General features: G+C 40.1%; 1 protein-coding gene across 4 annotated transcripts in view; it reads right to left on the bottom strand.

Moving 5' to 3' along the window:
• Positions 1-27,135, bottom strand: part of TENM3 (teneurin transmembrane protein 3) — a 1,312,080-nt gene that overhangs the window by 191,802 nt on the left and 1,093,143 nt on the right. For all 4 annotated transcript variants that reach the window (XM_044297320.1, XM_044297329.1, XM_044297345.1 and 1 more), the window contains one exon: positions 19,024-19,238. In XM_044297320.1, coding sequence (XP_044153255.1) covers positions 19,024-19,238 — 215 coding nt within the window. The remainder of the gene's footprint in view (positions 1-19,023; positions 19,239-27,135) is intronic.

Below are 27,135 nucleotides of genomic sequence, written 5' to 3'. Positions count from 1 at the left end.
GGCAGCGTCAGATTTAAGGGACACATCCTATTGACAAGAGTAATGGTATTTCCCAGTTGTAAATGCACACATTTCTACAGAGGAATAGCACTCATTACAGTCCTAAGTTAAATAAAAAAAATTATATTTTTTATTTATTTCATGGGGTATAGATGCATTTTCTTGAACAGACATATCAGGAGATGAGCTGCACATTCCATTGGTCCATTGGAAGGGGGGGGGGGGCAACGTGCCAAAAATTTTAGAAAAGTCATATGTCTCTGCCACCAATGTATCTGTCTCTTATGCCTAGCCTTGTCACCAGCTGAAACAGAATATATTCATGGGAAAAGGAGGTTGCAGAATATGTACAGCTTGCCCTGATCTTCGGAAAATATCCTATCAATCAAATAAAGCAACTGAACTATTATGTAAAAAAATATACCGGCTGATCCAAGAGGTCACATTGTTACACCTCATACAAAACAGCCAGCATATGGGGAAGATATTTTATCTTGGAAGAGACTTGACTATGTATTTTTGAAGAGTGATATGTCTTGGGGTCACCATTCCTGAAAAGCATAACCCCACATATTTAGTGTCTGACTGGGGTTTCTTGGGCGAACCAGAGGAAATTATTCTGGAGGCTCAATCCCTATATTATCAATGATGATTTGGTGATTGTTTCAAAGGCAACCAACTTTTTTTCTCCTGGACCTATAGGACTATGGTGTCAGAGCCTGGGCCCACCAGTTGATACTCTTATGGGCCAGTCCAATCTTGCAGATATCAGTCTTGAACCTCTCACTCTTGTCCTATCTCAGAAATCCCTAGAACAAAGCTCCTCTCCTACGTGATTCACTGATAATCTCTTTGTCAGAGCAGCACTCTAATGGGATGAAGACAGTGGCCAATTATTGGTGATTTAGTTATTAATACTGCCATTTTCTATACTTTGGAAATGGTAGCATGGAGGTGATTTTATCAAAGTTCACCCTTTGGATAAATTACTGTTAAAAGTGTTAAAGCAATTTGTAAAATGTATCTAAATGTTGCCCCATATAGTCAGTATCTTCACATATTGTAATGTCCTTGACATAAGAAAAGTGACTTCACAAAACAAGAAACACTGATTCCATATAGCAGAGGCTTAGTTTGAGAGAAAGAGGAAAAAAATTGTACAAAGTATTTGACAAGGGCGTTTGGCTGGAATCGGTGTCTGGTAATGCACATTTTTTTATGCATCTGTCTGTCAGATTTTTTTTTTTTTATGTGGCCTGTCCCTCACCCTTGTTGTTTTCCGTTTGTATCGTGTATGTGTGGTCTCATGAATTCATTCCTTTCCAAGGGAGTTTTGATTCTTGATACATTTGTCTTTGGAAAGCAACAACATAATATGCAGACCTTGGTGTTAATCAGCAGAGGTGACTTCACAATCATCCCCTTTACTGGATCTCTTTGCTTTGCGAACTTTAACTATCATTTGTAATTTTCTCTGTTCTGAGAAATGGCAGGAAAGGTACATGCTATAAATATAAATATATCCAGGCCCTAGCAGAAAGAAGACACACCGTTAACTAGATACAACCTGTGGCTTTCATATCAGCTATGCAGAAGAAAGTTGGAGTTGCCCGGCTTTGTTCGAGATTAAGTAGACTGCTTGGGTCTTTAGCCCTTCAACTTCTCTTAGGGAAGGTTGTGCACAGTATTTTAAGCAGCCATTCTGATTAGTGTTGAGCGAATTGAAGTGCACGAAGTGGACTTCTATCCGAATTTCAAGTAACATTTGATACGCAGTAAAGCCGAATTTCCTTTGTCGTAATAAATCCATTTCCCCTAAAATGGGGTAAAAAAAATCATACCTCATCCGATTGAGTGAGAAGAGCCTGCTGCTGCCATCTTGATTGAAGATCCCACAAAATCCTGTGCGCAGTGACATCTGATGTGATGACGTCATTGTGGGCCGCGCAAGATTTCGCACTGGATCGTCAATCAAGATGGTGGCGGGCTATTTGCGGTCAAATGGAAGAAAGAACTATGTTTCTTTTAAACTATTTTTTACTCCATTTCAGGGAAAATCGTTTAATTACCACAAAGCATGAGAAAATTCAGCTTTGTGGCGTATCAAATTTTCCCTGATATTCAGATAGACATCCACTTCGTGCACTTTGACTCGCTGAACACTAGTCAGAATGACTGCTTAATATTATTTTTTTAATTTATAGACTTAACTATTAAAGTCAGATGCCGCGATCAGTGATGAACTTGGCATCTGAGGGGTTCAATGAAGGGGGCGGCGCAATTTCTCCTGCTATTTACAAAGAAATGCACTTCGTGACAAAGTAATTAGTTACAAAGCAAATGTTTTTGTAAAATTTGGCAAAGCAGCCAAATGGAATTTTTGAAAACTTTGCTCAACACTACTAATTCTGACTAAACCTTCCAACAATTAAGTGAAATCAGAAAGGAGTAATTTTCAATATTCATAGAAAACAAATGTTTTTAGAATTTTTTACTTTTCCTTCTTCATTTGGCAGTACTTTGCCATTTAAAATAAAATACAGAATAGTGTTATTTTGTTTAAATAATCCACTATCAGTTTACTGCTGCTGTGAGGGGAAGATGTTATCGGAAGGGTAATCCTCATGATAATAGTAGGTGTAGAACTGTGATGAAAGCTGTATTGTTCTCTAGGCCTAGATAGAGATGAATATGGAAGAGCATTTAATTGATTAGTATAATGTGTAATGATCTAATGGAGTCATTAAAGGGGCTATGACTGTTTGCCGAGCTAAAAGTCCAAACAAGGAAGACGTTAAAGAGTCAGGACAGAAAACAAAATGCACGCAGTGACTTCAAAAAATTGTATCCTGAAAATCTAGCTTTTTTTTTTATAAAGAAAAAAAATGACATAGACTGTTTACTTACAGGCTGTATATAAATGATTAAAAATTGATGGAATTGTACCTTTAAGTTCTATAGTTTGTAAGAAAAAATTAATTAAAATCTGTAAGTAGGGCCTTTAATTGAGTATTTAAAGTGTCTGATTTGGAGGTTCAGAGGTTAATATACATAGAAGACTCTAGGCGAGGGAAGCCACAAAGAGTTCTATTTATTCCCCAAGGCTTCTCTTGTAGGCCATGGGAATACTTTAGGGCTCCACATACTGATTGTTCCCCTGTGAAATACAACAGAGAACTGAAATCAGTCTCTGTAATTATAAAATTATAGCTATAATTTTAACTAAATTATAACTCTCAATACCCGTCATGAGTATCTAGCTCTTCTTTAAAGGGGTTTTCTAGGATTTACATATTGGTGCCTTATCCTCAGGATAGATCATCAGTATGATATTGATGGCGTCTGGACTCCCAGCACCCCTGCCAATGAGCTGTTTGAGGAGTTTGCAGCACTCCGGTGAGTAGCTTACCAAGTACATTACCATACATTGGATAGCGGCAGTGCTTGGTTTTGCTACTCAGGCCAATTCACCTGCATGGGGTTAATCTTCTTCTAGGCCAGTGATGATGAACATGACACCACATGGCCTAGGAAGGGGCTTAAGTGCTCATGGAGAGCCGAGGCCTCCTCATACAGTTGATCAGTGGGTATCCCGAGAGTCATATAACTGCCAAACTCATATTGATGGCTTATCCTGAGGACAGGTCATCACTATCTAAATCCTGGATATCCCCTTTAAATGCAGCAATCGCTTTTAAATTAAGTATCTGTTGTTGTTTTACGTTTCAAAGTTCAACTACTCTGACTGTGGAGAAACTATACTGATTATTAAACTATTATTATTATTTATACTGTTATTCTTTACTTATAAGATCACTTCTCAACAAAGCTCATCTTTGAGAACTTCCATCCCATTTATATTTATCCACTTATCCAATATTTCATATCCATCTGAGCTCTATTTTTTATAGACATCTACACATCAAGGTCTTCCCTGGGGAAACAGTGGCAAATACATCTATATACTATACAATATACAACCCTTTAATTTTTGTGAAGGCAGCCTTTATATAGCACACCAATTGTAAGTTTATTTATTTTATGTATTTTACACACTTATATAGTGCTACTACATTTCGCAGCGCTTTACAGACATAAGCATTGGCTATCCCCAATAGGGCTCACCATCTAAGTTCCCTATCAGTATGCTTTTAAAGTGTGAAAGGAAACCGGAGAACCCGGAGGAAACCCACACAAACATGAGGAGAACATACAGTACAGACAAAAGTTTGGACACACCTTCTGATTTTCTTTATTTTTATGACTATGAAAATTGTAGATTCAAACTGAATGCATCAAAACTATGAATTAACACATGTGGAATTATATACATAACAAAAAAGTGTGAAACAACTGAAAATATGTCATATTCTAGGTTCTTCAAAGTAGCCACCTTTTGCTTTGATTACTGCTTTGCACACTCTTGGCATTCTCTTGATGAGCTTCAAGAGGTAGTCATCTGAAATGGTCTTCCAACAGTCTTGAAGGAGTTCCCAGAGATGCTTAGCACTTGTTGGCCCTTTTGCCTTCATTCTGCGGCCCAGCTCACCCCAAACCATCTCGATTGGGTTCAGGTCCGGTGACTGTGGAGGCCAGGTCATCTGGCGCAGCACCCCATCACTCTGCTTCATGGTCAAATAGCCTTTATACACAGCCTGGAGGTGTGTTTGGGGTTATTTTCCTGTTGAAAAATAAATGATGGTCCAACTAAATGCAAACTGGATGAAATAGCATGCCGCTGCAAGATGCTGTGGTAGCCATGCTGGTTCAGTATGCCTTCAATTTTGAATAAATCCCCAACAGTGTCACCAGCAAAGCACCACCACACCATCACACCATCACACCTTCTCCTCAATGCTTCACGGTAGGAACCAGGCATGTAGATTCCATCCGTTCACCTTTTCTGCGTCACACAAAGACATGGTGGTTGGAACCAAAGAGCTCAAATTTGAACTCATCAGACCAAAGCACAGATTTCCACTGGTCTAATGTCCATTCCTTGTGTTCTTTAGCCCAAACAAGTCTCTTCTGCTTGTTGCCTGTCCTTAGCAGTGGTTTCCTAGCAGATATTCTACCATGAAGGCCTGATTCACACAGTCTCCTCTTAACAGTTGTTCTAGAGATGTGTCTGCTGCTAGAACTCTGTGTGGCATTGACCTGGTCTCTAATCTGAGCTGCTGTTAACCTGCGATTTCTGAGGCTGGTGACTCAGATGAACTTATGCTCCACAGCAGAGGTGACTCTTGGTCTTCTTTTCCTGGGGCGGCCTGCATGTGAGCCAGTTTCTTTGTAGCGCTTGATGGTTTTTGTGACTGCACTCGGGGACATGTTTCAAAGTTTTCCCAATTTTTCAGACTAACTGACCTTCATTTCTTAAAGTAATGATGGCACTAGTTTTTCTTTACTTAGCTGCTTTTTTCTTGCCATAATACAAATTCTAACAGTCTATTCAGTAGGACTATCAGCTGTGTATCCACCTGACTTCTCCACAGCGCAACTGATGGTCCCAACCCCATTTATAAGGCAAGAAATCCCACTTATTAAACCTGACAGGGCACACCTGTGAAGTGAAAACCATTTCAGGTGACTACCTCTTGAAGCTCATCAAGAGAATGCCAAGAATGTGCAAAGAAGTAATCAAAGCAAAAGGTTGCTACTTTGAAGAACCTAAAATATGACATATTTTCAGTTGTTTCACACTCTTTTGTTATGTATATAATTCCACATGTGTTAATTCATAGTTTTGATGCCTTCAGTGTGAATCTACAATTTTCATAGTCATGAAAATAAAGAAAACTCTTTGAATGAGAAGGTGTGTCCAAACTTTTGGTCTGTACTGTACATATTCCATGCAGATGTTGTCCTTGGTCAGATTCCAACCCAGGACTCCAGCACTGCAAGGCACAAGTGCTAACCACTGAGCCACCAGATACAGAATTGCAAACAGTATCCAAAGTCTCATGCAGAACTCTGCATTAACCTGTATGATACCAGTGCCGTACATTTACGGCACAGAAATGCGGGACAGAAATCCAAGCGCAGTACAGGTACGGCACGCTGATCGGGTAGGTGCAGGATCAGCGCCTGCCCGATCAGAGGCAGGGGTCTGGCTGTCACTGATAGCCGGACCCCTGCTGTATGCGCCGCCATCGGTGAAATCACCGATGCCAGCGCATTAACCCTTGCACGGCTGTGGTCAGTGCTGACCGTGGCACGTGCGGTGTCCTCATGGGTGTCGGTGTCCATGGGGTCCCAGCGCTGCTGTGATGGGGATTCCATGGCAGGAAAGGCAGTCCGATGCCTTCCTTAGGCATCATGGCTGCCTTCCGGGAGCGCCTGTGAGATCCAGCCCCCTGGATCTCATAGGCAGGAAGCTGTAAGTGTATTACAGTGGTAATACACTTACAGCCAATGCATTACAATACAGAAGCATTGTAATGCATTGTAAAGGGGATCAGACCCCCTAAAGTTGAAGTCCCAGAGAGGGACAAAAAAATCAAGTGAAAAAAAAGTTTAAAAAAATTAAGTTTTCCCCCAAAAAGTCATTTTTTTGACGCCTTACATCACAAAAGGTGCAATAGCAAACGATCAAAAACATATATGCACCGCAAAATTGTGTGAATCAAGACCATCATCTCATCCTGAAAAAATCATACCCTACCTAAAACATGATTATTTTTTTTGTTTGTTTAAAAAATGATATCATTGTGTAAAACTTAAATAAAAAAAGTATAAATATTAGGTATAGCAACGTCTGTAACAACCTTTTCTATAAAAATACCACATGACCTAACCCCTCAGATGAACACCTGCAAAAAAAAAAGGTGTAAAAAAAGTCTTTTTTTGGCACCTTACATCACAAAATGTGTAATAGCAAGCGATCAAAAAGTCATATGAAACCCAATGCCAATCAAACCAGCATCTCATCCCACAAAAATTATACCCTACCCACTATCCCCAAAAATAAAAAAAACTATGGCTCTCAGACTATGGAGACACTGAAACGCGATTTTTTTTGTTAAAAAATGATATCATTGTGTAAAACTTTAATAAAAAAAGTATACATATTAGGTATCGCCACATCCGTAACAACCTGCTATATAAAAATATCACATGATCTAACCCCTCAGGTGAAAACCGTAATAAAAAAAAGCGATCAAAAAGGTGTATGCCCCCCAAAATAGTACAACTCAGACAGCCACCTCTTCCTGCAAAAAATTAGACTCTACCTAAGACAATCAGTTAAAAAATAAAAAAGCTATGGCTCTCAGACAATGGAGACATTAAAATATGATATTTTTTTGCTTTAAACCTGCTATTATTGTGCTAAAGTGAAAACAAAAAAGTATACATATTAGGTATTGCTATGTCCGTAACAGCCTGCACCATAAAAATATCACATGATCTAACCACTCAGGTGAACACCATAAAAAAATTGTGTCAAAAAAGTCATTTTTTGTCACCTTACATCACAGAAAGTGTAATACCTACCGATCAAAAAGTCATATGCACCCCAAAATAGCACCAATAAAACCTTCATCTCATACTGAAAAAAAATGAGCCCCTATATAAGACTGGCTTTCAGTATATGGAGACAATAAAACATATTATTTTTAAAAATGCTTTATTATGTAAAACTGAAACATAACAACTTAAAAAGTAGTCATATTTGGTATTGTCATGTCTGTAACAACCTGCTCTATAAAAATACCACATGATCTAACCTTTTAGATAAACACTGTAAATAACAAAAAAATAAAAAAAACTATGCCAAAACAGCTATTTTTGTTACCTTGCCTCAGAAAAAGTATAATATAGAGCAACCAAAAATCATATGTACCCTAAAATAATACCAATAAAACTGCCACCTTATCCCGTAGTTACCAAAATGGGGTCTTTTTTTGGGGTTTCTACTCTATGGGTGCATCAGGGTTTTTTCAAATGGGACATGGTGACAAAAAAACAGTCCAGCAAAATCTGCCTTCTAAAAACCATATGGTGTTCCTTTCCTTCTGCAGCCTACCGTGTGCCCATACAGCAGTTTATGACCACATATGGGTGTTTCTGCAAACAACAGTATCAGGGCAAAATATATTGTTTTGTTTGTCTGATAACCCTTGCTTTGTTACTGTAAAAAATGGATTCAAATATAAAATCTGCCAAAAAAGTGAAATTCTGAAATTTCATCTCCATTTCCATTAATTTTTGTGAAATACCTAAAGGGTTAACAAAATGGGGTAATTTTTGGGTGGTTTATATTATGTAAGCCTTACAAAGTGACTTCAGACCTGAACTGGTCCTTAAAAAGTGGGTTTTGAAAATTTTCTGAAAAAGATCATGATTTGCTTCTAAACTTCTAAGCCGTCCGCAAAAAAATTAAATGGCATTCACAAAATGATCCAAACATGAAGTAGACATATGGGGAATGTAAAGCAATAACAATTTTTCAGCGTTATTGCTATCTATTATAAAAGTAGAGAAATGGAAATTTGGAAATTTGCTAACTTTTCAAAATTTTGGGAAAATGTTGTATTTTTTATAAATAAAAATGATTTTTTTTAAATTCCATTTTACCACTGTCATGAAGTCCAATATGTGACGAGAAAACAATCTCAAAATAGCCTGGATAAGTAAAAGTGTTTTAAAGTTATTGCCACATACAGTGATACATGTCAGATTTTCAAAAATCGGCCTGGGATTTAAGGTGAAAAGTGGCTCAGTAATGAAGTGGTTAAATTACCATTATTATTATTATTATTGTTAATGAAACATGACATTATAGCAAAAAATCTATGGTTTATTACGTTAAAAAAATAGGACCAGTATATTAGCCTCTGGACAGCTCATTCTCCATTTTAGAGGTCTCCAAAATCCAGCCGTATCAGTATCATTGAGGCTGCTGCTCTGTTGATGAGGGTTAACCACAGCAAGAAGTTTTTGCCTGCGTATCTGACTGATGAGGCAGATACACATTATAGTCATATTCCTGATGGAACGAGAACAAGAACTTTTGACATAGAATATTTGTCAGGTAATGCGCAGGCTTCATAGCACAAAGTCACTAACCATTAACTTTAAGGATCACCATCTAAAGCAGTAATGTACTATTTTGTTTCTATGCCTATTGGTTTCCATTGCCGAGTTTCTATATTGTGATACCTCTATGTAATGTGTGAAATGAACTCCATGGAGACCTCCAATCTGTTCTGTCAAGTCCTAGCAGAGAATGAAATGGAAAAGGAAACCTCAGGCACAATCGCCTTAGGTTTGGTTTTTTGGGACAAAAGGCTGAAGTTGGGCAAAAAAACAAAACAATAAGCATGACAAAAATGTAATAATGCTCCTCTAAACCACAAACTTCCTGCTTGACATAATATGACAGGCTTTATACCAAGACACAATACAAAACAGGTCAAGAGGACCATTTGCTTGGTGAAGACAATAGCCGCCCTGATTTTATTTGGCATACATCTTACAATGGATTTTTGAAATCAATGACAGTAATGGATCACTGCAGGGTACGTCCACTGTGCCTTTTTTAATTTACACTTGAAAAGGTCTACTCTGTGTACACACGCGATTTGCTCATTTCAAAAAAGTCTATCAAAACGAGACACTTCTAACCTAAACTACCTAAACACAATGGGCTGCTAATGGAGTTGTTAAAAGTACGTGCTTGAGGGATTGATCGATTTCTCCCCTAATTCATGAAATTCTTTATTATTATTCAGTATTCAGGTCTAAAAGTTACTATTCTGTTGTGACAAATATCATCACAATGGATGTCTATGTTCTTTCAAACTGTTGAGTTAACGTTTGAAGCATCAGAATGGAGCTTTTACCTTTTCCTTTCACCTGCAGCCTTCCATTTAACAGAAAAAAACAGCTTAGAAAATGAATCATTTGTTTGAAAAATCAATTTCAAACATCTGCTAATGCCATGAACATGTCTTCTTCATGACCATAACTAGAAACTTGAGTTCTATATTGGGCATTTAGTACTAGGGTTAATATTCAGACCATAACTAGAAACTTGAGTTCTATATTGGGCATTTAGTACTAGGGTTAATATTCATAATATCGAACCTACACTATAGATATTGGTAAATTATGTTGATAAGGGCCAATTCTATCTTCAGATGGCTTTTCTGGTTATCTGATGCCAAGTCAAGGCTATTTCTCAAGTAAGTCCCTGACTTATGTTGTCACTAGTTATAATGTATATGTACAGTATAACCAATTATATTTGTGTATTTGTCCCTGGGTATCATTGTCTGAAATCTTGTTACCTTCAGTAAGATAAGAACTGAGCTATGATGAGTCTTTATAAGTTCTGAGAGTAGAGATAAGCAGCTGCCTGATGGGGCAGAGAGAAAATTCAGATCCTGCTACTAGGGCATCTCAGCTCTGTACAGAAAAAAGGGCTCAATATTAATAATAAAGACCAATTTAAAAAATGGATTTTAGTTCAAAATAAGTAGAATGCAAGAACACCAAGAACATATGCAACAGGTCAGCCACAGATGCCAAATGTCCTTTAAATCACAGGTATTGTGTGGATAACCTATATCAGTATTATAAGAGCACCACATAGCAGTATTTTCTAGATCCTATATGGCGGAATTATTTAGGCATTACATGGCAGTATTATTTTTTTGGATGCAGAAAAAAAAATGAGTGGAAAGGAGCTATTTTGCTTGTTGCTCATGGTCTAATTTTCTATACAACCAACCTTTCCTACCTTCCTGCTAAGAAAAATCAGTTCTATTGAAACTGTGACTTGATCAATGAATTGTTGGCAATGTATTTGTCCTGCTCTGAATGGAATAAAAATAGCAGACTTTGTCAGCACTTTCCAGTCATAGGGTGGTCATTTGTTCAAATACATGATAAGGTTGGGAGGGGGTGATCTGGATTGACTTGTCTTTTAAAATACAGTTTTTTTTTGTTTTGTTTTTCACTAATGAAACAAATTCATTACATTCAGAATATATAAAGGATGTATGTTCTCCTTCATTTCATTTTGCTTTAAGCGATCAAAGTCCTTTGTTATTTCCAAAAGTCTTTTTAAATAAACGTATTGATCCTTGTCTTGCAATGAAACGGACATTTTAGCAAGTGTCACAAAAGACTTTCAGTCTAGCATTGATTGGCTTGAAACGGACAACCAGTGTCAATGATTCCTGTCTGATGTATATGTGATTCCTCCAAAGTAAAAACAAAAACTATTGTCATGGTGAGATTTGCTTTTTCTTGCAGACTTGTTTCTGACAAGGCTCGCAGCCACCAGTTCATTACTGTATGCATGTATTGTACTGTCATTCATAAATTATTAGAAATCCTTACCTATCCCTTATAATGAAACATGAGCAAGCAGACATGTATGCAAATGCAACTAGTATATGTGAAAGCAGCTGACCCGATCTTTTTCACTAGGTCAATCTCTTGGGCCAAATACTATCCTGCCTAGAAATTCAGCTTCCTTTTAATGAGAATACTTGAATTTAAAGTGGACCTGTATTCTCTGTTTTAGTAAATACCTGCATTCTCCTTGGTGTACCTTTAATTTTAGCAGTGGGTTTTGAATCCTTGGTATTTTTCCTAGAAATGTATGAAAATATTGACAGCTGGGTGTCAGCGTCAGTGCAGACAGATGGGAGGAATAACAGAAGAATGGCGCAGCTCTGAGTTCTGGGAAAAGATGCTGCAGGATATGGAGTATACAAGTCTTCACCAATATAGACATGTCAGGAGAGAATCCAGGTCATTTCATATTATATACTGGCCACATTATAGGTTTGCATGTATCCACGTAAAATTGCACTGTGTGTAGACAAGTCTCCTATAATATTGAATGATACTATTTTAATGTCTATGTGGTCAATTTACCTATTTTTGATTTTCATTCTTCAGTTATGTTGGCCAGTTATGTTTTATTTTAGTTATTTTTCTCTGTAAGCTTTTCCATGCTGATCAGGCTATGCTCTACCAGAAAGGGGTACAATGAAGTGTTTGTATATAAATAAGCTGAAAATCATGTAAATTACAGTGAAGTGTTTGTATACAGAGATAAGCTAAAAATCATGTAAATTACAGGTTATGCTAACGCTTGCCCACCCAACCCCATCTCTCAGTATGCATGTCTGCTCATACGCATGGCGGGATAAGTTGCTTCTGGACACTTTTGAAGGTGGCTTGTTTCCCCTAAGAATAAAAGGATTAGGCAAGTTGAAATACAAACGCCTAAGCAAATGGCATAGGAGTGGCCCCATATACAGATGAAGCTCCAAAAATTGGAATATCGTGCAAAAGTCCATTTTTTCAGTAATGAAAATTAAAAGGAATTGCATTAATGCAGCTTAAAATTATAATTTTGTGAAAAGGTTCAACATTCTAGTCTCAAAGTGTCACACTCTAGTCAGCTAATTAATCCATACCCCCTGAGCAAAGGGGACCTCAAAATTTTGACTTTGGGGTTTCATAAGCTGTAAGCCATAATCATCCTAGTTATAACAAATAAAGGCTTGAAATATCTCGCTTTGCATGTAATGAGTCTATCTCATATGTTAGTTTTACCCAGGGCTTTTTTTCTCAGAGAAAAGGTGGTGGAACTCACCCCCCTCCCCTGGCCACGTCCCTACCCACCCCTAGGAATGCCCCCTAAAACCGCCCCTTTAGAGAACAGGGATTCAAGTAAAATTAAGGGGGGGGGGGGCTATAAAAGTCCAGCCCAGCAAAGAAACCCCCCAGATGGGGACGGCACTGTTAATGGGGGATCTGGGGATGGCACTGTTAATGGGGTGGAGGATCTGGGGATGGCACTGTTATGGGGGATCTGTGGATGGCATCCACCGATCCCCCATCCTATAACAGTGCCATCCACAGACCCCCCCATCCTATAACAAGGCCATCCACAGACCCCCACCCCATAACAGTGCCATCCACAGACCCCCCTTAACAGTGCCATCTACAGACCCCCCCCCCCCACACCATAACAGTGCCATCCACAGACCCCCCCTTAACAGTGCCATCCACAGACCCCCCTCCTTAACAGTGTCATCCACAGACCCCCTATTGCTGCTCCAGTACAGTTTTAAAATGTGTAATTCAATTAATAATGATTCATGCTGCCCCCTCTGTAGTATAACATTCAAAATATCCTACTCACAGGGCTACTGTTATATCGTAATGCACCCCGGCCGGGCAGACGAGCAGCAGCGTCACTGACTGGCGTCACGTGCCTATGCCGCCTGCTTCATTCATAAAGTAGGCCGGGCAGGCACGTGACGTCAGTCATGCTGCCGGTCGTCTGCCCGGCCGGCCTGCATTACGATATAACAGTAGCCCTGTGAGTAGGATATATTGAATGTTATACTACAAAGGGGGCAGCATGAATCATTATGAATTGAATTACACATTTTCTAACTGTACTGGAGCGGCGGGGCCGGAGCACAGTGAACGCACCGGCCCCCAGCTCCTCCTCCCAGTCCCTCCTCGCTGATACATCGCAGCCTGCCATGCTGGAGCATGGCAGGCTGCGATGTCAAAAGGTGGCGCAACGCCGTTCCGGTGCGTTCCGCCAGAAAAAAAGCCCTGGTTTTACCTTTTAAGTTGCATTACTGAAATAAATGAACTTTACACGATATTCTCATTTTTCGAGTTTCACCTGTACATTACCCTACTTTCTCTACTATTCTTTCCAGGTATTTTTGATTCATAAAGACATAATTTTAAGGCTCTTTTACAGGTGTCGATTCACAGGCAATTATCTGGGACAAACGGTTCGTTCCTGATAACTGCCTTGCTTTGAGCAGAGGTTAGAGCTGCCTTTACAAGCACTATCCCCTCTGTAGGGGAGGAGCGATCACTTCTGCAATCAACTGTCCCCATTCAGGTCCTTTGCGAGTGCCACAAAAAAAAGTGCAATCACCAATGAATAGGCATTTGCTCTTTTTCGTTGGGTGATTGGGAGAAGCACTCTAATGGGGGAAATATCGGAAACGAGCGCTAGTTCACATTTCTTTGATAATTGCCCTAATCCCCTGCCTGTGTAAATGGCCTTTATGTAAAATAAGACAAAAGGCAATTGCTCAGGGAAATCAATGGTGTCCACTTATCTCATTAGATGGCATATTATGATGTAATCCACAGCTCTGTAATCAGAGTAACTCCCTATCTGAGCTGGTGATCAACAGGGTTTTCAGTTGCCATACTGTATAAAACAAGGTTATCTCAATATAGATAGCCTCTTTAAATGAGCACCATTTCATTCTCTGTTGCTGCACCATAGCATTACTGTATGCTGGAGCATCAGAAAAATGTGAAAGCAATACATCTATAAAAATGCACAGATACTAACTTTCACATATGACTACAATGTACAATTCGTACCCTGCTGCCGTCAGGAAAGAAAAAACTCAAGTCCTATTTATTAATATCTGCCATCTTTGCTAACTGACATCTCTATAAACAACCTACGGTGCTGCATAATATTTCAATGTCCGTCACAAGATGATAGTGTCACCTTCAGAATACAAGATGGAGGATCATAATATGGTCGTCTCATCAATTATTCAATATTCAGCAGACACATATCTCAGTAAAGCTGTATATTATTGCGCTATATTCAATATAAAAGGCCAGGCATATCATAGGTGACCATGCTGACCAGCTGGAAGTTTTTACAGCACTCTTCTGGTCAGTTGGGGATAATGGAAGGCTATTACTCACAGGTGCTCACTATACTTTACATTGCTCCAAAATACATGGCAATGATGTGAACCTGCCTACAATATGCCATCATGGCTGAGCAGCCTGATAGGAAAGCTCACCAACGTGTAGTATATGCAAGATCTGGAGTGTAGTGCAGTGAGGACCTTCCCCTTCACCCCCCTAAGCAGCTCTGCAAGTGGAGGCAATCAGTCCTACTCACATCGTAGGACAGGTTGCTTGCGGCCATATAAAATCATGCTCCCTTGTGAATTTTATGCACTCTACATGCTTTGTAAATCAGCTTCCAATCTATGATGTCAGCCCAATGGGCCCATGACATCAGCAGCATCTGAGACAAGCCTGGCTCTGCAAAAAAAAAAAAAAAACTGTCCGGACCCAACTAACATGTGTGCATCTCCTTATCTCCTTGAGTAGTGAGAGTCTGGTCCTGCTGCTCAAGAGACTGCCCCCTCTCCCTTGATTGACAGGGCCCCCTTTAATCTTGTGCTTACGCTGTTGCTCCAAGTAGTGGTACAAGCGCAAAGGCTCTGCTGCTGCTACCTAAGCAGCACATATGCCAATTGTGCATGCACTGCTGATGTCTGGATACATCCAGAAGTGTAGCAGCGCATGTGCAGTCAAATCTGCACTGCTCAGATAGCAGTAGTAGGGCCTCTGTGCTTGCACCGCTACTCTGAGCAATGGTTTAGAGACAGGATTGGCAGGGCCAGGTGAGATGTCTGGCTGTATCAATCAAGGAGGAGTTGAGCACCTCTTAGCAGCGGGGCCTGTCCATTTTTTAGCAAATTTTTTAGCAAATTTGATTCATGTGAATCGATTTGCTCATCTCTTGCATCCAGCCTAAATCATATAGTCTATAGGTAGCTTCTTTTCTGCACACAGTAATTTACCTTATCTGTTCTTTTTTTCCATTCAGTTAACACATAGTGGAATTGGAACAGCCATGTATATACAGTGAGGAACAGAAGTATTAGAACACCCTGTGATTTTGCAAGTTCTCCCTCTTAGAAATCATGGAGGGGTCTGAAATTCACATTGTAGGTGCATTCCCACTCTGGGAGACAGAAAAAAAAAAAAATCTAATCTGGAAATCACATTGTATGATTTTTTAAGAATTTAGTTGTCTTGCACTGCTGAACATAAGTATTTGAACACATGAGAAACAGCAAGAATTCTGGCTCTAAAAGACCTGTTACTGTGCCTTTAAAAAGTCCACCTCTATTCCACTCATTAATCTACCTTAGTAGCACCTGTCTGAGCTGTTTAAAGACCCCTGTCCACCCCACAGTCAGTCAGACACCAACTACTACCATGGGCAAGACCATAGAGCTGTCAATAGACACCAGAGAAAAAATTGTGGACCTCCACAAGGCTGGAAAGGGCTACGGGGCAATTGCCAAGCAGCTTGGTGAAAATAGATCAACTGTTGGAGCAATTGATAGAAAATGGAAGAGGCTAAAGACGACTGTCAGTCTCCCTCGAACTGGGGCTCTATGTAAGATCTCACCTCGTGGGGTATCACTGATGATAAGAAATGTGAGGAATCAGTCCAAAACTACAAGGGAGGAGCTGGTCAATGACATGAATAAAGCTGGGACCACAGTTTCAAAGGTCACTGTCGGTAGAACACTACGCTGTCATGGTTTCAAATCATGCATTTTACAGAAGGTTCCCCTGCTCAAGTCATCACATGTCCAGGCCCGTCTGAAGTTCCCATTGCCAATGACCATCTGGATGATCCAGAGGAGGCATGGGAGAAAGTCATGTGGTTAGATGAGACCAAAGTAGAACATTTTGGTCTAAACTCCACTCGTCGTGTTTGGAGGAAAAAGAAGGATGAGTTGCATCCCAAGAACACCATCCCTACTGTGAAGCATGGGTGTGGTAACATCATGCTTTGGGGGTGCTTTATTGTGAAGGGGACAGGACGACTGCACTGTATTAAGGACAGGATGAATGGGGCCATTTATTGTGAGATTTTGAGCAACAACCTCCTTCCCTTAGTCAGAGCATTGAAGATGGACCGTGGCTGGGTCTTCCAACATGACAACAACCCAAATCACACAGCCAGGATAACCAAGGAGTGGCTCTGTAAGAAGCACATCAAGGTTCTGGAGTGGCCTAGTCAGTCTCCAGACCTAAATCCAATAGAACATCTTTGGAGGGAGCTGAAACTCCGTGTTGCTCAGCGGCAGCCCCGAAAACTGACAGATCTACAGTAGAGGAGATCTGTGTGGAGGAGTGGTCCAAAATCCCTGTTGTAGTGTGTGCAAACCTGGTCAAGAACTACAGGAAACGTTTGACCTCTGTAATTTCAAACAAAGGCTTCTGTACCAAATATTTACACTGATTTTCTCAGGTGTTCAAATACTTATGTTCAGCAGTGCAAGACAAATAAATTGTTTAAAAATCATACAATGTGATTTCCTGATTTTTTTTTTTAATTTTTCTCTCTCTCAGAGTGGGAATGCACCTACAATGTGAATTTCAGACCCCTCCATGATTTCTAAGTGGGAGAACTTGCAAAATTGCAGGGTGTTCAAATACTTCTGTTCCTCACTGTACACATGAATAAACTTCAAAAATTCATAAACAGGGCAAAATCTAACAGCAAAACATCTCTGTAAAATAATCCCACTCTTTTGGATTACGGATGGCTTGTATTTACCAGCAGTAATCTTAGCTTTTAATTGATACACAGTAAAAAAAAACAAAAAAAACTACTTGTCTTAGCTGAGAAAATATCCTGTTATTCCGCTGCAAACAAGCAGAAATAGTCAACCTACTATGTTCACAGGGGTCCTAGATGAAGCAGCATGTAGTGTGATTTCATAAATGGCAACCCCATTATACATGCATTTCCCCTCCATCCCAGTCATTAAAACAACATATGTCTCATCAGTGGGAATCTACGACACCAGAGTATACAGATTTCTCCCAAAAGAAATTTCAGCATGGCTGACATTGATGGACTTATGTCTTTTTTCAACCGTATTAACTATGTATTTGTGCACCTTGACTAATAAGTAATAACGCAACTTAATGACGAAATAGAATTCCGGTTTGCAAACCAGAATGATGTTATTAAAAAAAAAAAATATATATATATATATATATATATATATATATATTTATATAAGGCTACTTTCACACTTGCATTTAACTTTTCCGGTATTGTGATCCCAAATGCATTGGGTTCCGTTTGGTTGCATTCCCATACCGGAGAGCAAACCGCAGCAAGCTGCGGTTTTCTTTCCATCATGGAATGCAGAGCAAAACGCATTCAATGGTGATGGATCCATTTTCTCGGACACAATACAAAAGGGATCTGTCCCCCATTGACTTAGAATGGTGCTCATGCCGGATCTGTCATTGCTATCTTAAAGATAATACAACCGGATCCGTTCATAACAGATGCAGACTGGTTAAATTATCAGTAACAGAAGTGTTTTTGCTGATTTCTACCGGATTAGGCAAAAACGCAAGTGTGAAAGTGGCCTAAGTGGTTTCCTATTATACAGCAGCTACGTTGAAACTAACCAACGTCCTTTCACCCTTCCTACCATTTTGTAAGCAGTGGAATACCTGTTTTAGAGTTACCCCCATTATGATGGGGCCCTGGATAAGCGAAACATGCAGGAGGTGGAGGAGGCAATGAAACACACTTCATTTACATGGCTATTACTTTTACAGCTAGAGGTAACAATAAGTGGTTTTTGACAAGTAAGCCCCACCACAATTCTGTCTTAAAGGAAGGGCATTCATCAAATATTATTAAGAGATTAACTTTCCTTAAAGGGACATTAAACCTTGAATTGGATGGTAAAAGTAAATAAGAACTATGACTGCCCTCACTGTTTGTCAGGGTGCATGATTCTCTGCATGGTCCTGACAGTTTTGGAGAAACGTGCTGAGGGGTTAAGCCTCTGTGATCTGTTCCATCATCAGCTGCTAGTAGCCAACTGAGGGGGTGAGACTTATTAGAGGAGGTGTGATGAACCTTTTGTCCTACTACAGACAGATCAGAAGGGGTAGGCTACTGCTCCAGACAGATGCAGGACAGTGAGAAGGAGGAGGAGAGACATGGATGAGCTCCTGGAAACACATTTTCATTGTAATCCGGTCCTGAATAGGGCCAAAGTAAAGAGAGGGATGAAGCAATAAAGTGCTGAGAATTTAGTTTTTTTGTTTCCTAATTTTTTTCTTTTGCATATTTTTTGCATGTAATATTTCTTTGATAAAAAAAATAGACAGACACAAAAAGCAAGAACAAGAAAATCCCAGCATTACTTGAGTGTGCGATGGGGGTAATCCTTTCCTTCCATATACTCCAATCAGTGCATCTCTCTGAAGGGTAATATTAAACTTTAGAAACTGAGGCTGATCAATGGAAATTTGTGATCTCCAAAATACTCCTGGAGGAATCTCTTGAAAAGCTCTCCGACCAACGTCCAGTTCTCCAGAGTCAATTGTATTGTTTTCCTGTCCAAGACCACCAGATTTCCCTGAAAGGAAGAGAATATTTCTCAGTTTTGACACAAGGAATGCATGCTGTTAAGACGGAAAGCCATATACAGTATGCACAATTTACTTCAAGGTTATGAAAAGTTTTATAGCCACATATACATAGAGTGGCTAAAATATTACCTGATTAAAAAAAACTGAACAGGAAAATATTTCTATCCCGTGCTTGGCATTTACCTGTACACCATTGTAGACCACAAATACACATATACACTAGACTATTATTGGCTGAATATGCCAATTTTGGCAGGGCTATCTGACAATCTAATGTGAATGGGGAGCTCCTGGCAGCATCTGTCATGGGAGAGAAGGATCAGACACACTGAATTTCAATGCGCTATACTTTTGTTTGGCCCACGGCTATGGAAGATCTATGGTCACCTAGACTTCCTGGACTTCTCCTTCCTACTGAAGTCACTTCTGACTGCATCAATTTTGCACCTCAAACTCTATAAAAAAAAAAAAACTGCATGTGTGATTTGATTATTATTAGGATATAGAAACAGCTGTGGAGGAGTATATAAGTCCATTGTGCGAAGTAGAGGCCATAGCTCACAGATAGTGGAAACCTGATTGAACCATTACATCTTTCATGATACTGTGCACCAAGCTTAAAAGGAACCTGTCACCAGAAGGGGCATATTTAGATTTTCACATTCTCACACTAGTCACACTGTTTAGAAACTGGTTCTCTTTAATAACCTAATAAGTGTACCCAGTGGTGTACATAGAGAAGTAAGGGCCAATAGCAAGAATCAAACCAGGCCCTCCACACAGGACAGAATGGGCAATTTTTTCACTGCCTCAGTTGCTAAAAGTTGTTCCTTTAGACTAGAGGGTAGAGTCCTGGCAGAGTTTTCATCTCCAGTAGAAGAGGAGATAATCCAAACTAAGACTGGGCCCCCTCTTGCCCTGGGCCCCACAGCAGTCGCATGGTCTACCACCATGGTAGTTGCACCCCTAAATGTGTACCATATGTCATGAACATGGTGATAGTGAAGACACTGGGGTGTGTTACTGCCTGGGCAGAGTCATATAAGTCATGCTGGCAATTCCGCCTGTCTCGCTGTTACAGCCCATCTCTTCTGTCCTGCATTGCTTGGTCATGCTAAATCTCACACGGGCACAGCAGTACTCCATCGCACAGCCAGGCGCTGATGTGCAAGATAGAATGGGGTGGGATGTTACAATAAGGCAGGCGGGATTTCCAACATGACTCCTGTGACTCAGGCAGCGACACGCCCCAATGACTCCACTAGCAAAGTGTTCATGACATGAAGGTACCTTTTTAAAGTTGATTTCAACATAAAGACAGTAATTCAAGAAAAACAGTTTCTGAACATTGGCAGTGTGACCAGTGTGACAATGAGAATAGCTCAATATGCCCGTTCTGGTGACAGTTTGCCTTTAAGGATCACCATGTCAAAAGGAAGCAATTAAATGGATCAATAGAACTATGGTGGTCTTGTCTTGTAGACGAAAGGCACTAATTATTCCACATTTTCAACTGTCTCTAGAAAAGATAAAAGATCGATTTAATAATCACAGAATCAGAAGCAAATACAATGTATTTTTTATTATAATTATTAGAGATCAGTGATGAGCGGCATAGGCAATATTCGTTTTTGTGAAATTTTTTGAACTTTTTACATAATATTCGCAATAAATTCGCAAATTCTAGAATTCGTGATCTCCAGTCATTATTTTCGCGATTGTGCAAATCGCCACTAATGATGCTCATATTTTTTGCACAATACGTGCAACTTCACATTTTATCAGGTCTGAGTACATATTACTGATTGGTGCCCTAAGTATTGTTGCGACATCGCAGCACTATGTCTGTAGCATGTATGTATGGACAGCAGAACCTATCACACTGCCTAACACCCTGCACTGGAACCTATCAGCTACACTATAGATCAATCTAACCTACACTGACTATCTCCCCCTAACTATCCGAATTATATATATATATATATATATATATATATATATATATATATATATATATATAAGCTAACTACCCCATATTTGTTCAAAATGTGAGTAAATTGGAATCGCACATCAAGTATCTAACTCTACAATTTGGAAAAGAGTTTGCTGTTCACTTAGCAAGAACTCTATGGGGTAGATGTGGGGGAGGGTGGTAGCGAGGAGGCTCAGACCCTTATTTCTAATATTTAAGGACTCTATACTGACAGGGAGTGTTCCACAGGATTGGCGCATAGCAAATGTGGTGCCAATTAGTGACTATCTCCCACTAACTATTATATATATATGAGCTAACTAACTATCTAATGTAATTGGATAAGGAATAGGATCCAGATGAAAGCACAGAGCACAGCAATAACACTGCTGTCTCTCTCAGAACTGCAAAATAACTGTAGCTGCTGGGGAGGTTCTTATATACTAAAGGGGTAGGCACCTTTCCTATTGGTTGCTAGGGATGTTGCTAAGCTCAGACAAAGACATTGCAGCCTTCTCATTGGCCCACAAGCAAGAAGGGAGGTTACTGATGGAAAAAAATCTAGAATATTCACGATTACGAATATATAGCACTATATTCTACATCTTCACTAGTTCTCGAAGTGCCGATATTCGCAATAAAAATTCGCATTAGAATAGTCGCGATCAACACTATTAGAGATAAGCCAATTTTAAAAAAAATGATTCGCTGGTTCTCCGAATATTTTTTGAAAAATTTGCTTTGACCTGAATTTGCGGCGAATTACTGTAAAAAACTGCTATTTCCTGGCTGCAGAGAGCTTTTATAGTGGTGTAGAACACTGTGCCTTGCAGTAACTCGCATAGGGAGTCTGCTTTGGTAGTTAAACTATACTGTGAGTCCGAATGACATGCAGATGACAGGCGTCGCACTTAGAATCACTACACACTTCACTTATTTGGGCAGTCACGGGGCCAAAACTGACCAAATAACTCAAGTGTGAACTCAGCCTTACAGGTCAATGTTAGCGCCAAGAAGAAGTGCACTCCTTTTACACCATCGTCAGCTGATTCCACATAGATTTCTACATAACCTGTTCTATTAAATGCTTATACAAGTAGAGTCCCCCGAAAAAGTGGCGAGGGTGTCAGCAGTAAGTGTGTGTGTACGTCACTGATTATTTTGCCCTTCCTCTGATCCGTCAGAACCGAACAATAACCTTCGCGGTAAGAGTACAGAAAAGAACAGAGGCAGATTGAGGACAGGTGAGGGCCAGGGCCTGCTCCCAGGCTATGGCAACTAAGGGTTGTGTCTGACGAACCCACTGACTCTTGGCTGGGGTTGTCTGATGTCACTTGCGACAAAGTCGAAGATCGAGTCAACCATTCAAGAACTGCTGATTTGCTGGTCACTACACGACCACTAGCTGACACTGGGAGCTCAGGCCTCTCGAAGTGACCTCTGCTGCCATGGCCTCTTGCTTTGCTGCGACCTCAGCATGCGCCAGAAATATTTAGGCCTCTGCCACTTCCCTGTGCAGGGCCTGGAACTTCTCTGCCTGACATACTGTTATATCAAATAACCAAATGTTAGCTCAAATATTTTTTATTTCACCAGTAATACACAGCACACTGGGCTGTAAAATATCTCACTGCACCGCTGAACAGCAATCAGGCCCTAATTTTTTCCCTATTTTTACACAAAAGGTAAGTGCAACAATGAAAGGCGAATATATTAGTATTTTGCCAGTAATACTTGGCAAACTGGGCTGTAAAATATCTCACTGCACTGGTGAGCAGCAAAGATATTTCTCCTTTTTTCCCACTAATACAAGCAAAAAACGGCTTTAAAACAGATAACTGCCCCCCTAGGCAGCAAATACATTTTTCCTTTTTCCACTAATACACACAAAAGGGCTTTAAAACAGATAACTGCACCGCTGTGCGGCAAATATATTTTTCCTTTTTCCACTAATACACGCAAAAAAAGACTTTAGAACAGATAACGGCACTGCTGAGCGGTAAAGATATTTTACTTTTGCCACTAATACATGACAAAAAGGGCTGTAATTTTTGCACTTCACCACACAACGGCTAATAAGCCCTTTTTTCCCTACTAATACAAGCAAAAAAATGCTTTAGAACAGATAATTGCACCGCACTAGGGCAAATAAAACGTATAAATATTTCCTTGTAATAACCCCTGTTAATGCCTGTATCAAACAGCACTTACACCCTAATAAGAACGGTTTGATAGAATTACAGAGCTGTATATGGCAATTTGGATCCTCAGTCAGTGCTGCAAGGTGTAGGAATAGGAATGTTCCTATTACCCAGACTGTCACCTCTCCGAATGAACCCTGTTCAGCAGAAATGCTGTGGAATGATTCCTCCCTATCCTCTCCCTGCACCTTGAATCATTTTTCCCTGCACTTGTATATCTTTTTTTTTAGCACAGTGACAATTTTTCTAACACTGTCCCTAGCGCCTGCAGACGTCTCTACCTGCACTAAGTACGCTAGTGAATGGCAGAATCTAAGATGGCTGCACTATTTATAGGGCTGTGGCATCACAGGGCTGGCTGCTGATTGGCTGCATGCGTGCATGGCATTGTGGGGCATCCTGCCTAACCAGAGTTCCTTTCTCCATGTCCTCACACGTGCAGCAGCCATTTTTGGAAAAATGCGATTTGTTACCACAAAGTGCGAGGAAATTCGAATTCGGTGCGAATCGAATTGTTCCTGAAATTCATAACGAATTCCACTTTGTCAACTTTGATTCGCTCATCTCTAATAAATATCTTTGTTTTGAAGAAAAAAAAACACAAACCAGAACTATGGTATATATTATCAGCGAAGCTAATACATCCAATGAAACCGAACTGATTCTGCGCTTTTGGTCATTACTCGTATATGAGGTTACACAATACAAACACCGTACTATGTGCTCTTGGTAAGAACCCTTCCATGCTATGATTAACAAATACAACTGACTGAATGTTTATCTGAAATAGAGTTTGACTTTAATGTGAACATCGGTGCTGGATCATTGGAATAGTTTAATCTATGAGATGCTGGGTAAGGCCTCATGCACACGACAGTATTTTTTTCCGGTCCGCAAAAAGGGCTTCCGTTGTTCCGTGATCCGTGTCCGTTTTTGTTTCCGTGTGTTATCCTTTATTTTTGGAGGATCTCCAGACATGAAGGAAAGTAAAAAAAAATCTAAGTCAAGTTTGCCATGCAAATGATAGGAAAAAAACGGACACGCGGACGCGGATGACAATCTTGTGTGCCTCCGTGTTTTTTCACGGACCCATTGACTTGAATGGGTCCGCGAACCGTTGTCCGTGAAAAAAATTGGACAGGTCATATTTTTTTCACGGACTGGAAACACTGATCACGGACAAGGATGACAAACGGTGCATTAGCCGATTTTTCCACGGACCCATTGAAAGTCAACGGGTCCGCAGAAAATCACGGAAAACGGAACAACGGACACAGGACACAACAACGGTCGGGTGCATGAGGCCTAAAAGTGAGTTCTGTTAAGGATGTGAAAGAAATTGTCAGTGAGCTGGTTCTTTTTTTGTATAGTATAAAACTCTTCTGACTTGTTCTAGTTAAATTTCCAATTATACTGAAGTGTCTAATTACATCGCTGAGTTGTAGACATGAAGCTGGTGGTGACTGTAATTCTGAGAAGGCACATATGATCACGACTGAGTAACTGACAGCCCTGGAAGTACCACAACAGCAATGTCATCCTTATGTATTCTCCGTCCATATAAAGAAGGCCAATAAAACCAGCATTTGTATGAAGTGGACTGCTGCCATGAGCCCGCTCCATAAACGGTGGGTGCTGGCTATATCATACAGAAGGCATCCGGCCGCACTGATGGGACCTCCCCGAACCCTGTCATTTAATCCTTCAGATGTTATGCTCAATACTGCGGAAAAATAAAAAATGTATAGCTTTCGGAATGTGGGGAGGAAAAAAAAAAAATTAAGGCCTGGGGTTAAAGTGATTCTTGATCAAAAATTATATTGAAAAATGCTGATAGTGCTATTTAGGAATAAAAAAAAAAAAATCTCATGGATCCATCGCCACTCCCTTATCGATGCTGGTCCCCCATCCCTTTCTGCTTCCTGGTCCTGTGATGACATTCTACCACAGGGGCATGCAGCTAATCACTGGTTGCAGTGGTGACCGTCTACAGTCATGATTAGCAGTAGTGTCGATCGCGAATATTCTAATCGCAAATTTTTATCGCGAATATTGGCACTTCGAGAATTCGCAAATATCTAGAATATAATGCAATATCTTTGTAATTGCGAATATTCTAGATTTTTTTTCATCAGTACCCATGATCCCTCACTGCTTCTTGCTTGTGGGCCAATGAGAAGGCTGCAATATCTTTGACTTTAGGAGTAGTGTTGATCGTGAATTTTCGTATAGCAAATTTTCAGATTGCCGATTTTCTCTTTTAAGAAAATAATGACTGGAGATCACGAATTCGCGAATTCGCGAATATATGACGAACATTCGCTCAAATATTCACGAAATATCGCAAATTAGAATATTGCCCCTGCCGCTCATCACTGATTGGCAGCAGCAGACATATGCCCATGTGTCAGGATGTCATCAGTGGACCAAGAAGCAGAGCACTGTCAGGGACCAGGCAGCATTGTAATGGGAACATAAAGGGATCCTTGAGTTGAGTATTGGTTTTTAATTTTTAAACAGCACTCTTAGCATTTTAAACATGCTTTTTTTCGGGCCAACATTTTTGTTATATTGGTATTTTTGGCTTTTTTATATATCTCCAAATATCTATAGGAGTAGTACAGGGTGGAGAGAGGAAGTAGTAGCACTAAGCCCTGGTGTCCGAGAGGGTCCAGTAAAATGCCTATGAACAGGGGCGGACTGGGAACTTAAAGTGGACCTGGAAAAAAAAAAACTAAGAGTTGCCCCATATGCCACAGTGCAGCACAAAATCAGGTCTTTTGTACCTGGCTTTTGGCCAAGAGGAGGGTTTAGGTGGCCCTCCGGGCACCAACCCATCAGGAAATTTCCCTGTAGGGTCTATGGCCAGGCGTCCCTGCCTATGAAGTCCATACATCCTTTATGCGAGCATCTATTATAATATTCTGAGCTCAATATAAGATTCTGCTTAGAATTCAAGTGTCATACTATACAGCATGTCACATAACGGTCTGGTGATTTAATTCCAGTTCTTGTTATAGCAGACTGTGAGCGGAGAGTTCATATCTGCAGCTATCATCACTTGTTCAAACACTGACACATATGCCACATTTATGCAGAATAATTTGGCCAGGTACATCCATTGCTAATGTGCAAAGGAAACCATTAAGGGAACTTGCTCGGTCTGGAGGAGAGCGGACTGCAAAATGTGTCTCGCTAATCAGCAAGTCACACAGCAAGGTGAAATATATATAGACGATCAATAGCATGCTATCACCCCCATGACATAACCTTGGATGTTATATGAGTGCTATGGAATGACTTCAGGTAACATATTATATGTTTGTGTGCAAATAACCACACAACATAGCTTCACGCGCCTGAAAATCTGTCATACACAGCAACCTGCATGAAACCGAAACCTTCTGGTAAAAGGAAAAGAATCGATATTCTGTTAAGTGATACAAAATTATATCAACCTGGACAGTATAAGCAGGTTAACTCTTCACGCTCTGGAAAGAAGATTTACTAGAAAGAAAGCAGCCTCACGGTCTTCACAGGAGGCTTTACAATGGTCATTAGTATTTACCCATTGGCATGTGGGCACTGTTATTAATAAGTAACGATCAATAGTGTAAATAAAAAAAACTAAAAACCTAAACCCATCAGAGAGAATCTTATCTCCTATATCACTGCCTATGTGTCCTCACTTGTCCTCCCCAGTAAGTGAGA

Source organism: Bufo gargarizans, chromosome 1 (genome assembly GCF_014858855.1).
Source record: "Bufo gargarizans isolate SCDJY-AF-19 chromosome 1, ASM1485885v1, whole genome shotgun sequence".
NCBI classification, from domain to species: Eukaryota; Metazoa; Chordata; class Amphibia; order Anura; family Bufonidae; genus Bufo; species Bufo gargarizans.
Note: the sequence above shows the minus strand (reverse complement) of the source record. Positions and strands in the feature narration are given on the sequence as shown.